The sequence below is a fragment of the Microtus ochrogaster genome, unplaced genomic scaffold (genome assembly GCF_000317375.1).
Source record: "Microtus ochrogaster isolate Prairie Vole_2 unplaced genomic scaffold, MicOch1.0 UNK15, whole genome shotgun sequence".
Taxonomy (NCBI): domain Eukaryota; kingdom Metazoa; phylum Chordata; class Mammalia; order Rodentia; family Cricetidae; genus Microtus; species Microtus ochrogaster.
In genome coordinates, this window is record NW_004949113.1 from 680492 (window position 1) to 694490 (window position 13999).

The 13999-nt window shown below is 43.2% G+C and overlaps 1 protein-coding gene across 1 annotated transcript; it reads right to left on the reverse strand.

The window, feature by feature from the left end:
- Positions 1-886: 886 nt before the first annotated feature.
- LOC101992171 (CD209 antigen-like protein C) lies at positions 887-7643 on the reverse strand. The gene is made up of 6 exons (XM_005367054.2): positions 7592-7643; positions 6838-6927; positions 5240-5323; positions 3695-3846; positions 2715-2824; positions 887-1028 (listed from the first exon to the last, which is right to left on the reverse strand). Exons 1-6 carry the CDS (start codon positions 7641-7643, stop codon positions 887-889), a joined length of 630 nt encoding a protein of 209 aa, XP_005367111.2.
- Between the last annotated feature and the right edge of the window lie 6356 nt (positions 7644-13999).

Consider the following 13999-nt stretch of genomic DNA (forward strand, 5'->3'; position numbering starts at 1 on the left):
CCTCGAACTCACAGAGATCTGCCTGCCTCTGCCTCCCGAGTGCTGGGATTAAAGGCGTGCGCCACCACCACTGATTGACATACTTTTCTGCTGCTATGATAAAATACACAGACAGAAAGTAATATAGGGATGGAAGAGTTTATTTTGGCTTATGGTTCCAAAGAGATAGAGTTCATCGTGGCTGCAGAGGCACAGTAACAGGCAGGGAAAAGTAAAGCACGGTAGCAGGATCAGGAAGCTGGCTGGTCATATTTCCATCCACACATTGGACACAGAGTGAGAACAGTAAGTGAGGTGAGAATGTAAACTCCAAAACCCACCCCTAATGGTATGTTTTCTCTACCATGGGTCCAATTCCACAGAATCTTCAAATAGCACCACCTATGGTGGCTCAGCCATTTAAGCCCAGCACTTGGGAGGCAGAGACTTGTGGATTTTTGTGAGTTCAAGTCCAACCTGGTCTACAGATGAGTTCCAGGACAGCCAGGACTGTTTTACAGAGAAACCCTGTCCAAGATGAAGAAGGAGGAGGAGGAAGTGGAGGAGGAGAAGGAAATAGTATCACCTACTGGAAACCAAGTGTTCAGACATGCAAGCCTCTGTGGAACATTCTCAGTCAGAAGACCACAAATGGTAATGCAGAATTTTAAACACTGAAAATATGGGTCAGAACCACAGTCTCACCCAAAGGAAACTGTAAGCACAGGAGAGGGTGGAGCAGTGGCTGAATCATTTGGGGAAAAGATGTGATGAAAAGTAGATTCTAAATCTATAGTTGGCAGTCCAATACCCACAGAAAGGCAGAAGGAATGGACATGAATGTACTTAAAGTCTGATTAAATGATAAGTAGGTGGGGCATACAATGGCCATGGGGTTGGATAGATTTCACCTAAAGCAGGGAGATGCAGGCTTCTTGCAGATCCAAAATTGCTCTGTGAGACATAAACTATCATTCCATCCATTATCTGAAAAGTTTGCACAGTCTTCATCGCCCACGTTGTTGGGCTCCTTTGGAGACCAATATTTGCTGAAAATGAAAATCCCCAAATAACATGAGCTTCTGTCCAACTCTATGCTGTCAATATTCCTAACTCTGGTGATCCTTTCATATCACATCTGTGCATATGGCAGCCATACCTCACCCAGAACCTAATGGCATGCCTAAGTTACTCATGTGAGAAGCCCTTATTCTGCAATACAGAATCAAGATACTTCAAATTGTGAAGTTGAGTCAGTTTTATGTCTGGTTTTGCAGAATCAGGTATCAGTTTGAACAACAGGCAAAAAAAAGGACTGCTATGCAAATTTGATGCAAAGCAATGATTTTTATAGTCCTTACCGCATTTTTTTTTCTGTCTGCTTTATTTCTCACTGGCTAGGTTCTTCAGCAAGAAACAATCTTCCCATTGTCTAGTATTGCTTCCTTCTCAAATTCCCATCCTCCTGAGTCAGGACACACAGTCTTGTGTAACAAATACCCTGGGGGATTTCCACCATCCCTGATACATGGACCTAGTCACAGAGCAACTTCTCTGTAGCTTTCTAACCCTGATATAAACTGAGATCTCCTGACAAGCAAGCGCCAGCTGGGGAAATCAGGAGCCAGTGCCCCCTGCTTACCTGTGATTCATTAATGATCTCTAAGCCTGCCTCATACTGAAAAGAGAGGATCATGACATCTCATCACCTACAGACTTTTCAAACTAGCCAAGTTTACAATCTTTCATGTTTTCTTCCATGGACATCAATAGAAAAGCTTTGACCTTCATCCCTCCACCTGTTTCCTTTCGTGTTCTCCCATGGTATGGGGTAACTCCTGTGTAGCTCGCATGACATCATGGATCTTTAAGTATGAAAAGTTGCGTTATGAAGGCAAGCACACTCCTAGTTTTAGATTCTCCATGAGTAAGTACCCTGCATTCTGTCACTCATCGCCTCAGAACACAACCCTCTGAGCAAAACAGTCTCCATTTGCATTGGGTCAGGAGTATCTGCTTGCAAAACCCATCTCAGTTGAGTGGATGGACAGTTTCCAATCCCTTATAGGAGGTGTGGGGAAGGTCATCGGATTATCACCTGAGTTTCCACCCCTTCCCCAGTGACCAGAAGCTATTCACACCTCCCTAGTGTGGAGACCCAAAAATGTGAGCCTATTTCCAACTTGACCAAAGGTCAGAGAGTTGGAACTTACCTCTATTCCTTCAAGGTTATTGTTTCTACCTCAAACAAAAATCTAAGGATTCAACTAAGCTTCCAGTTTTTAGGAGATAAGATTAGATTCTTCCCAGGGCATGGTTTGCCTACAGAATTTTGGTCTAGAATGTGAGCGTGCCTTGTTTTGTTCTAGTAACAGAATGTTTAACTATGGATGTAGCCCAAGACCTTCAACTGGTCTGTTCACTGGAACTCCCTCCTGATACTATTCTATGTTTTTCTGTTTTATTATTTTCATGTTTTTGTACTCTTTCCTTATGTTTCTAATTCTTATACCCCTACCCTGGCACGTGGTATTTTTGCTGAGGCTGGTCCTCAACACCTAGGGAAAAAATCTTGAATATCTACCACAGATCAGGTGGTAGAAATGAAAAGTCAGTATGAACTTGCGTCAAAATTCATCCCAATAAACCAACTCTCAAGTCTAGGAGTCCGAGGGATTGGTAGGAACCACAACAATTTCTTGGAGCATAATTTCACTCCCAGCACGCTGTATTACCTCCATTGCAGTGGTGAACCGTCCATCCATACCCATTTGCCTTCCTTTCTTATGTCTGACAGTCCCATCCATGCATGGCCTTTCTTCTCAGACATCCGCTGCAGGAAGCTCTGCAGGGGAGGAGGAAAAGTCATGACTGGGTTCTGCCATCGTTTTCTAATTTTGTCGTCTCAGAATCTCGGCCCATAGTTCTGCTTGCAGTCAGAGCCTTAGCTTCCTACTGCAACAACAAACCCACACATGTGATCAGATACCCACACGCATGCGCACACACGTGCACAGGCACAGATAGGAAGAGATCGGGCCAGATTTCACACCAGCTCACCCTGCGACAGAAAACTAAGAAGCAGAAAGTGCTGTGACTTGACAGATCTTGATTTTTAACATCTGGCTGCCCTTCATCTCATATGCTTTGCTGAACTAAAATAATGTGACAGGAAACTTGCTCCCAGCTTCCCAAACTTATAAAAGTCTGACTCTGGACATTTCTCTAGGGATTATCTCTTTAGAATAATAAAGTGTGTGTGTGTGTGTGTGTGTGTGTGTGTGTGTGTGTGTGTGTGTGAAGTTGTGTGTGAGAGAGCATGTGAAGGTGTGCGTAGACAGAGGAAAACTTGTAGGAGTTGGTTCTCTTCCTATCATATGGGTCTCAGAGATTCAATTCTGGTCTCTGGGCTTGGTAACAACTTTGACCTGCCAAGTCATCCCTACAGGACCCAGATCAGGACTTTGTAAACCTACAGAAGTTCTTGCTATATTAGTCAGCACTCAAAAAGTGTCCCCTTCATATTAAGGATTCCCTAAAGCATTCATCCTTGATACCATTTATATTTAATCTAGGTGTACATTCTTAGACCAGCCCCTCCCTATCGATAGCCACGTTATCTTCCCTTTTCAAGTGTAGCGAAGAAAACACATCTGAAAAATTCTATCCAGCTTGAGTCATGCCCACACAAGTGCAAAGTCCCAGCTCAACAGACCTGTTCCTCATCACTCTTGATGACAACGAGTTGGGCCCCTACTTCCTGGCAGGCAGTGACAGATTCCATCCAGGTCTGCTGGAATGTGGAGAAGAAGTAACAGTTTCCTTGGAAGAAGGTCCAGTCCCAGGGGCAGGGGCGGCACAGGCGGTCTGTTGGAGGGGGGCAAGTCAGACTGAACACACACTGGTATCCGTGTACATATCAATCCTGCCTTAAAGTCTTCGAGAGTTGGCACCCTCCCTTGAACTGCACAAGGGAACCACATTCCCCTATCTTTTGTTGTTTGTGTTGCATTCATGTGTGTGTATGTGCACTGCTCTGTGTGTGTGCAAGCAGAGGTCAGAAGTAGATGTTGGAAGTCTTCCTCCAGTCTCCATTTTTTAAAGTTTTATGCATTTGAAGCAATAAAAATGAAATAAAAAACCCACCAGTTTCAGAGAGAAACCTGGGAGAGGTTACAAACAAGGGAAGGGAATTATGCCATTGTAGATTAGCTAAAATTGTTAATGAAAACACTTATCATTTATTTATTTTCAAATATTTGATACATACAGACAATATTTTTGTCGTCTTGCTTTTTAGATTATAATTTAATTAGAACATTTCTCCCTTCCCTTTCATCCTTTTAAACCCTTCAATGCATCACTCTCCACTCTTCTTAAAATTTATGAACTCTAAAATCTGACAGTTATAGCATGAATATCTGTATGCAGTCGATATCTCTTAGTCAAATCCACCCCATTCGCTCCCTTCAGACTACTATCAGAACTGCCCAACCACATATCCTGCCAACTTCATCCTGTTTGTTATTATACTACTAAGTCCAGCTAGTACTGCCAGCCAGTGTGTCACTCCTTCCTTCCTCCCTCCCTCTTCCTCCCCCTCTTTTGTTCTCTCTCTCTCTCTCTCTCTCTCTCTCTCTCTCTCTCTCTCTCTCTCTCTCTCCATCTCTATGTCTTTCTCTGTCTCTCTATTTCTGTCTCTCTTTCTCTCTCTCTCTTTCTTTCCTCCCTTCCTATCTTACATTTGACACCAGTTCTTTCATTGAACAAAGACCTCCTTGTTTTGGCCAGGCTACCAAGTGAGCCCTGGAATCTGCCTGTCTCCCCAGCATTCCTTAGTTACAGGTGTGTGCAGCTATACTCAGCTTCTAGGTGAGTGTGAGGGATCCAAAACCAGGTCAAACGATTGTAAAGTAAGCACTGGACTCACTGAGATATCTGCCCAGGCAAAGCAATTCCCCTCTTAAATCCCCGAGTCTGTTCCCTCCAGGATAACCCAGAAAGCCGTGACCACATCACATAACTACATAGAATAGTTAGCAGGGACTTGAATGTCACAACAGAGTCAGGAGTCTGGTTCAGTTGATTGTCTTCTATGTGCATTGCCCCTTCTGTCTAGTGAGTGCTGGCTTTAATGTTACTCTGTGTTCCCAATCAACAGATAGAGAAGCTGAGAGACTGGAGATCCAGTCTCTGAAGTCACTTCATACCACATGGAAACCTTGTCATACTCTTGGAGATCCATTCTCTGGTCACTGACCTAGTCCAGCCTTCAACTGTTCCAGTTCCTGGTGTATGTGTTGCTTTTCCTGCTCCTGCTCCTGGAAGCTATGAACTTCAGAGCCTGTGTCAAGAAAGTGAAGATGAAAACATTAAATGGTGATGAGAGGAAAAGCTATTGGTTCAGTAAAGGAGATGACGCAAAATCAGCTTTCAGGGATTAGTTCTATCAGAGGTATATAAACTTTGTATATATTTAGAGGTATATAATCTCAAGACTATAACCAGAATATTATAAAGAAAACACTACTATATGAAAAAAAACAATGTAACAGGTACTTAAAGCAAAAGGTAGGCTTCCCTTCACCTTTAAAAGAGTTTCAAGTAAGTGTAAGAGTGAGAGCTTTCATGAAAAGATGGCTGGGCAAGATCACAGCAACCTTCAGGTAAATTCTCCAAATAAAGGAAATATCTGACTTTCTTCCACTTCCAGGGAGTCACAGGAAGGGTCACAGCACAGGATTTGTTCAACATAGCATAGGTGACAAAGAGCACAGAGGAGCCAGGTACCACGCACTGGAGGCTGTTAAACCACACATAGATGCTGTTTGCTGTTTAACATTCTGACCCAGAGAAGGAGAGCAACTAGGAGTTAGGTCTGATTGCTTCAGGCTGTGGGGTCCAGCCTTTAGAGTGACCAGAAGCTCCCAGTACTTACCAGGAAGCTCTTTTCTTCAGTTCATTGTGATTGACATAGAGACTCACAATGGCTCAGTGTGCAAAGAATATGATCCTATGGAGATTTCATCACAGCTGGGACATCTCTAACAAACCCTTTCCTGCAAGCTCAGGGATCATCATGGAAGGGGCAGAAAGACTGTAACAGCCAGAGGCAGTGAAGGACCGCTACAAAACTGTATTAACTGTGTTTTCTGGACCCGACAGGCCTGCTGCTCACACGGACTCACAGTGTTGTGACTGTAGCTCAAACCTGCACAAGCTGAGGTAGAAAAGATCCAAAAATAAATAGAGAAGGGACATATGAATCCCCAACCCTGGTGAGTAACTGTCAGCGATGGATGGCTGCTGTGGGAGGGAGAGCAGTTCTCTTTGGCCCCTAGAGCCTCCTAGAACCTACTCCAGTAGGTGGTCTTACACTCATGTGTATGGCTAGCAGAAAATGGATTTGGTAGAGTATGAAAATGAAGGAGCGTGAAGTTGGGAAGGAAAAGTGGTGGAGCGTAGGGGAAGAATTAGGGGGCAGGGAGGAGGTAGTGGACTTGACCAGAACATTACATTCATGCATGGAATTCTCAAATAATAAAATATAAAGGCAGAGCAGGCCATGGTCTAACTAACATGTACTGGGTACCCAAGAGTATCATGCCCAAATCCCAACATCTTATTTGAAACTCTCTCCTTTGAAGATGAGGAATCCTGGTGCCCAGGGAAGTGTGAACCACAGGGCAAATGGAGTCAGACCATGCCCCGGAATCTACTTCCTTCCTACCAAATAGGAGTCATGAGAAGACCCATGACTAGCTCCTAAGGTGTGTAAGACCACAGTCACAGCTTCAATGTCACCACCCCCAGGATGAAAAGTTAGAGCAAAAAGCACCAGTCTTAAAGCTTCCTGACCTTTGACAAGGAAAGCCACGAGGAGAGCAGCCAAGAGCACGAGGGAGATGAGCTGCAGTGTAGGGAAGAAAGGATCGCAGTCCCGACACCCTGAGGAAAGAGTTGAGTTGTCCATCAGGCCATTGTCCCTAGACACCCTGAACTGGGATAGTCTAGCCCTCCCTTTCCCTTTCTGAACACAGGATTACAGACTCTCGGTCATCATTCCTCCACTGCCTAGGCTTTCCTGTCCGTCATCTGCCATAGGAGCATCAGAAGTCTGTTTCCAGCCTCAGCTGTCCCAGGACCCTGCATTTCAATCCTCCAGTTTCAAACTCTCTGGCAACAATAGCAAAGATCCTCACTCCCTACTACTTCGTGAAATAGATCATCTCCCAGGAGATCAGCTCCCAGGTGCCACTTTCACAGAATCAGGACTACAGACCTCAGCTCTACTTCTTATGACTGGGGCATTCAGTACCCTCCTTTACCCCATAGGGCTGAGGATTCCTGTTTCCCAGTATGCACCTCATCTAAACAGTACTTCACCTCCTAGACTCCACTTTCCCAAGACACAGGAGGTCAGACTCACCCTTCATCCCTTTAAGACCCAAGAATCAACCTCTTCCTCTTTAGGAGGTAGTAATATAGCCTCTAATTCTCACTTTTTCAGGACAAATGACTAGACCATCACCTCTACCTTTACAGGTTCCAGGATTTCAGGTTTTCAGAATCAATGTTCTTAGGACTTAGGACTCAAGAACCCAGCCTCCACCTCTCCAGACTCCAGGGTCAAATACTGAAGTATTCGTGTCCTCAAGAACCATCGTTCCAACTTCACAGCTTCTGTTTCCCAGACACAAGAACATAGACCCACAACCTCCATCTTCCCAGGACCCAGGGATCCACAAATGCCCTGGCCCCAGGACTAAGAACTGCCACTTTTGTGCTCTCCTCAGTACTTCCTAAACCCTTGTCTACTTCAGAAGCTCTTGAAGCCATGAGTAAACTGTAGTTCAAAGTTTCTTAGAAATTGCTGGTGCTCAAGCTCCATCACTGAAGGAAGATATCATCTGTCAGAGCCTGGGCAGGCTGAGACCTGAGCTGCCCCTCTCAACTGTTCCCTGAGCTCTAAGTCCTAGGTCAGCCTCACCCAAGGAGCACAGATGTTTCTCTCTCTCTTCCTTGGAGTCGCCCATGGTCACTGCTGTCCAACAATGTGTAGAAATTCTGGGGAGCAGTTTTTCTTTGCCACTCCCTTTTCCTCACCCCTTGAACCTGTTCTCAACCAGGAAGAGAAAAAGAGAAGTGGTGACTGTCACCAGATGAGCTGCCGGAAGGCAGCTTGAGGATAGGATAAACATAGGATGAAATGGACAAGTTCCAAGGTTTTCAGAGTGATGAGGATGTTTAGAATTCCAGAGTAAAGAGCATCGGTTCCTTCTTAGCATGACCAGACTCTTTGAAGAATTTAACAGAAATATCCCCACCCAGCTATAGTACTTCTGGCAACTACACAAAGGTCTCTCTACCTACTACAGAGGTATTTATGTATTCATCTGTGTTCATTGCTACTGGGCTCACAATAACAAGGAAACAGAAACAGTCAAGATGCCTGTCGACTAATTAATGGAAAGGTAATTGTTTTACACATCCATAAGTATGTATGTATATATATATATAATCATTTCCTTTGAATTTCATGTTTATTTTAATGTCTTTTGTGTGAGTATGTTGCCTGTGTATAGTTACATCCTTGGAAATTAGAGATAGTAGATTCTTAGAGCACACGGGCTAGAAAAGCTGGACATCTTGGTGAGACTGGGTGTGACTGAGAGACCCTGCCTTAGGGACTCAAGTGCAGGAGCAGTCAAAGATGGCTCCCAATATCCACCTCAGGCTGCACATGCACCTGCTCCCCCACATCATGCAAATGTCCTAGGCACACCCTCCTTGTCAGCACACTGAAATGAAAAAAATTAAAGCTTACTAAATAAATTTTGCTGTTTCTCCTGAACCCATAGTGAATATCAGTTTTCCATACTCTTCCAGGAAACCTAATCTTAACTTTCCCCAGATTTGCTGCCTTATTTTGCCAATGTCCTTATCCATGGCAATTTCTAGTGACTGGCACTAAATTGTCTCTATTTCAATTTGCTTAGTCCTTGTAATGAGAATAACCTAGAATATAGAAACTGACATAGCTGCAGGTTGTTACCCATAGCAGCTGGAGGGGTTCTCTTCATCTTTTAGGGGTCCAACTAAAGGTGAAAATAGGTCCATGACTTTGATGCAAAAAAAAAAGGCTTCAGAACAAGATGGTATCCAGCTGAGTTGGAATTCCTTAAAAAATGAATGGTGGTTGAACAAGATGGCTCAAGGTTTGCTGTCAAACCTGACCTCAGATTGATCTTGGGACTCACAAGGTGGAAGGAAAAAAGGAACTACCACACCTTCTTTCCTGACCTTCACACACTATGGCATTTACACACTCACACATATGGAGGCACACACACAAGAAATAAGTGAATGGATGAGTGTAGCAAAAATAGAAAAATGTAAATGTGTTCAAGGAAAGTAAAAGGCACACCCAACAGCTTCTTGAAGATTTTTATCTAAGTGTCTTAACACTGCCTGTAGAACTTTGGAAAATTTTTGGATTTCATTGCTTTTCAGGATTCTTGAGTTTCTTTCATAAAGTTTCTTCCAGCTAACTTATGATTGTGCCTTTTAAAATTGTTTTTATTGAGCTATACATTTTTCTCCCCTCCCTTCCTTTCCCCTTCTACTCTTTCTTTATTTTTATTGCTTTATAAATAATACCATATAAAATTTCCACCTTCTTCCCTCCTCCCATTTCCCTCCCATTCCCCCACTCACACTTCCCTCTCCCCCTCCAGTCCTTCCTAGGTCTGGATGGAGGGGGGAGGGTCTACTCTTTTATGATTCTTGCTTCCTTTCTGTTAGTGGCTGAACTTTGTTGACCTTAAGCTAACTGCTGCCTACATTGGCATGACAATCAGGTAGATACGATCACAAAACAGTGATGGAATAGGGGACTGCTGCTACTTCCGGTGCTTCTGGTCTTCCCTGATGTACATGCACTTCATAGAGCTGGGCTGGAAATCACTCTTTGAAGATGAACCAGAGTTTTCTGCCCTTCAAACACACTCTTTTAAAGTATTAAAATTTGAAATCATAATCTAATTCCATCATTTCTCATTTCCTCCTTTCCCTTCCAAATCCTCCCATAGACTTCCCCTAGATAATTTAAAATTCATGCCCTCTATTTTTCAATGGTTTTTAAAATAAAAATATATCATCTATATGTACATATATTTCTCAATGCATGAATACAACCTTCTCAGTCTGTTTAATGTTACCTGTATGTATGGTTTCAATGATGAAAAGTTGGTCTTGGATAACCAATTGGTGAGTTCTACTGAGACTATTTATTCTGCTCTCAGTATTCATTAGTTGTCTGCAGTACTTTGTTCAGGGTTGAGATCTCATGGTCTTTCCTCAATCCACTTTGGCATGTCTGTTGTTGTTGTACCTGTTCAGCTCACGTTTAGGTGGTCATGTTTGTGAGACTTTATGTGTGTAACTTCTGACATCACTTGGAGACATAACCTCACAGCAAACTGCCTGTTCCTCTGGCCACTTACAATATTTATGGCCCTCTTTCACAATGTTCCCTGAGCATTAGGTCCAGATTTTTGGCTGTAGATGCATCCTTTAGGACTGGGCTCCACAACCATGCATTTTGGTTCATTGTGGTTTTTTTTAATGGTCAGCGTCTATTGCATTGAGAACTTTTCTTGATAAGGGGTAAGAACTACATTATCCGTGGGCATAAGAACAAACACTTGAGTGTAGTTGGGGATTATGATGGTTTAGTAAAGTTTTGGTTATAGTTTTTACTCTAAGATATATGACTTGACTAGTTCTGAGTAGCTGGATAGGTTTCCAATACCAGGCATGATTTATCTCTTTTTAAGGGGTCTCAAGTCCAATTAGTGAGCTGTTGGTTGTCAAGGTATTCGTGCCCCTACTGCTCTCTTAGTGTGATCAAGCCATGCTGCTCATTGTGGTGGTTCATAGGAAAAAGGTAAACATTTTTTAAGTGAAAACAGATTCTTTTTTCATACAATACCCCCTGGCCACAGTTTCCCCTCAGTCACTCCTCCCAGGTCCCACTACCTCCTCTCCCCAATCAACTCCCCTTCCATTTCGTCTTCAGAAAAGAGCAGGCCTCCAAGAGATGATAACCAAACATAACAAAACAAGATGCAATAAAACAAGGCAAGAGCCCTCATATTGAAGCTGGACAAGTCAAGTCAATAGAAGGAAAAGTGTACAATAAAAAGTTGCAAAAAAAAAAAAGGGCTGCAGAACAAGGTGGTATCAAGCTGGGTTGGAGTTTCTTAAAAATGAATGGTGTTTGGACAAGATAGCTCAGGGAGTAGAGTTTTGCTGTCAAACCTGGACTTCAATGAAAAAATTTCTTTAGCAGTGCCTTAACTCCCAAGCCTTCTCAATAGTTAACCTTCAGTTGTGTCTCTGCTGTACAACCCATCCTGGTTTAATTTCTGCTGTGTCAAAATACCACAAGACAGGAGGTTTATGGAAAAGAAGTGCTATTTAGGTTACGGTTCCTGGTTATGGTTCATCATTGAATGGGACACAAGAATACAGGAGAGAGAAGTAGCTAGTCACATCCACGGTCAAGAGTAGAAAGAGAATGAATATGCACGACTACTCAGCCACAATGGTACCGCACACAGTGGACTGGATCTTCCCGCATTGGTTAATGTGTCTAATCAAGAAAATCCCCATGGATATACACAGGCCTCCTGATCAAGATTTCCTTAAGACTCTCTTCTTAGGTAATTGTAGATTGTGTCAAGTTGACAATTAAAAGTAGCCATTTCTTGAGTTCTCAGTAGTCCTCATTGTCCGCTATGTTCAGCAAGTCCGGTTTTATCCCATGCTTTTTCAGATTCAGGCCAGCTGGCCTTGGTGAATTCCCGAACGAACCTCTTCGGGCTGATGGGGGAGAGGGACTTGATCGGGGGGCGGGGGGGGGGGGGGGGGGTCCGGGGCGGGGAGGAGGTGGAAATCCTCAATAAATAAATAAATTAAAAAAATAAAATAAAAAAGTAGCCATTTCTATGTCATTGATTACTGAGAGACAGAGATCTCGTATCAGTAGCAGATTATAAGTTTCTTTACTATTTTGATGGTAACAGGAATCATATAATAGAAAATCCTGGACCCCTCACCCACCTGGCCCGGCATCTCTAGCCAGCCAGTAGGAGAGTTTCCTGCAGGAAGATGCTCCAAATCCCCCATCTCATCCACCAGACCCTGCAAACTACAAGTCCCACTCTTCCCCCAAACCTTCCTAATCCCCCATGCCAGTAACCTCAGCAGAACTCTGAAACAAAGCCTGCTACTACACAGAGAAAACCAAAAGGTGAGTGACCAGCCATCCTGCGGGAAACCCCACTCTCTAGGCCCTTCATACCAGAGCAAAACCCCGGGCCCCTCCTCCAACTTCCTTGGCTTCTCCAGCCAACCAGCAGGAGAGTTACCTGTGGGTAGGCTGCTCCAATACTCCCATCACATCCATCGGACCCTGCAAGCTACAAGTCCTACCCTGCCCCAAAACTTTCCTACCGTGCCCCCCTCCTCACGCAACCTCAGTGGACTCTGAAATACAGCCTACTACTACACAGAGAAGACCAAGAGTTGAGTGACCAGTCACCTGGCAGGATATTCCATTCCTGGACCTCTATACTAGGCCAAAACCCTGGTCCATCCCCCACATGCATCGACTTCTATAGCCAGCTAGCAGGTGATTTTCCTGCAGGTAGGCCGCTACAATATTCCCATCCCATCTATTGGACCTGAAAGCTCCAAGTCACACTCTGCACCTAAACCCTCCAAGCCTCCCACCATGACCTCAGAAGAATGCTGAAACATACCCTGAAACTACACAGAGAGGACCAAGACAGCAGACCAAGAGAGGAGGCCAAGAGAGAGGACCACAAGAGACCTTAGTGGCTCCCTGAGACGAAGACAGTGGCAGTACAGAGCAGACCAAGACAGTTCCCAAGACACAGACATTCACTGAAAGGATTGGAACAAGATGCAAAGACACTGCCAGCATTAATTGAAGGAAGAGATAGGTAGGTGCCAACGCAATAACTCATCCAACAAACTAAAAAGTAACATGGTAACACCAGAACCCAGTGGTCATACAACAAGAAGACTTGGTCATACTAACCCAGAAAAAGCAGAAGTAAACAAATTTAAAGCTAACTTTATGAAGATGATAGAGATCTTTAAAGAGGAAATTAAAAAAAAACTCCCTTAAAGATATGGAGGAAAAGACAAAGAATTGAAAGAAGTCAATAAGTCTCTCAAAGAAACCCAAGAAACCCAAGGAAAAAAAAACAATCAAACGGGTGAAATAAACAGTTAAAGGCTTTGAAGACTGAAACAGGGGTAATAAAGAAAACACAAACCGAGGGTAATATTAATATGGAAAATCTGGGTAAATGAACAGGAACTACAAAGGCAAGCATAACGAACAGAATATAAGAGATGGAAGAAAGAAACTCGGTGTTGAAGATACTATAGAGGAAATCGATTCACTGATCAAAGAAAACATTAAATTCAAGAAATTCATAACACAAAACATCTAGGAAATCTGGGACACCATGAAGAGATCAAACCTAAGAATAAAAGGGATAGAAGAAGGAGAAGAACTCCAGCTCAACAGCATAGAAAATATAGTCAATAAAATCATAGAAGAAAACATTCCCAACTTAAAGATGGATATCCCTATGAAGATACAAGAAGCTTACAGAATACCAAATAGACCAGATTTTTTTTTTTTAAAAAAAAAGACCTCCTTGCTCCATCCATTTGCTTGCAAAATTCAAGACGTCATTGTCTTTTACTGCTGAGTAGTACTCTAATGTGTAAATGTGCCACATTTTCTTCATCTATTCTTTGGTTGAGGGGAATCTTGGTTGTTCTGGCTATTACAAATAATGCTGCTTTGGGAGGATCAACATAGTAAAAATGGCGATTCTACCAAAGGCAATTTATAGATTCAATGCAATCCCCATCAAGGTCCCATCAAAATTCTTCACAAAACTTGAGAGGACAA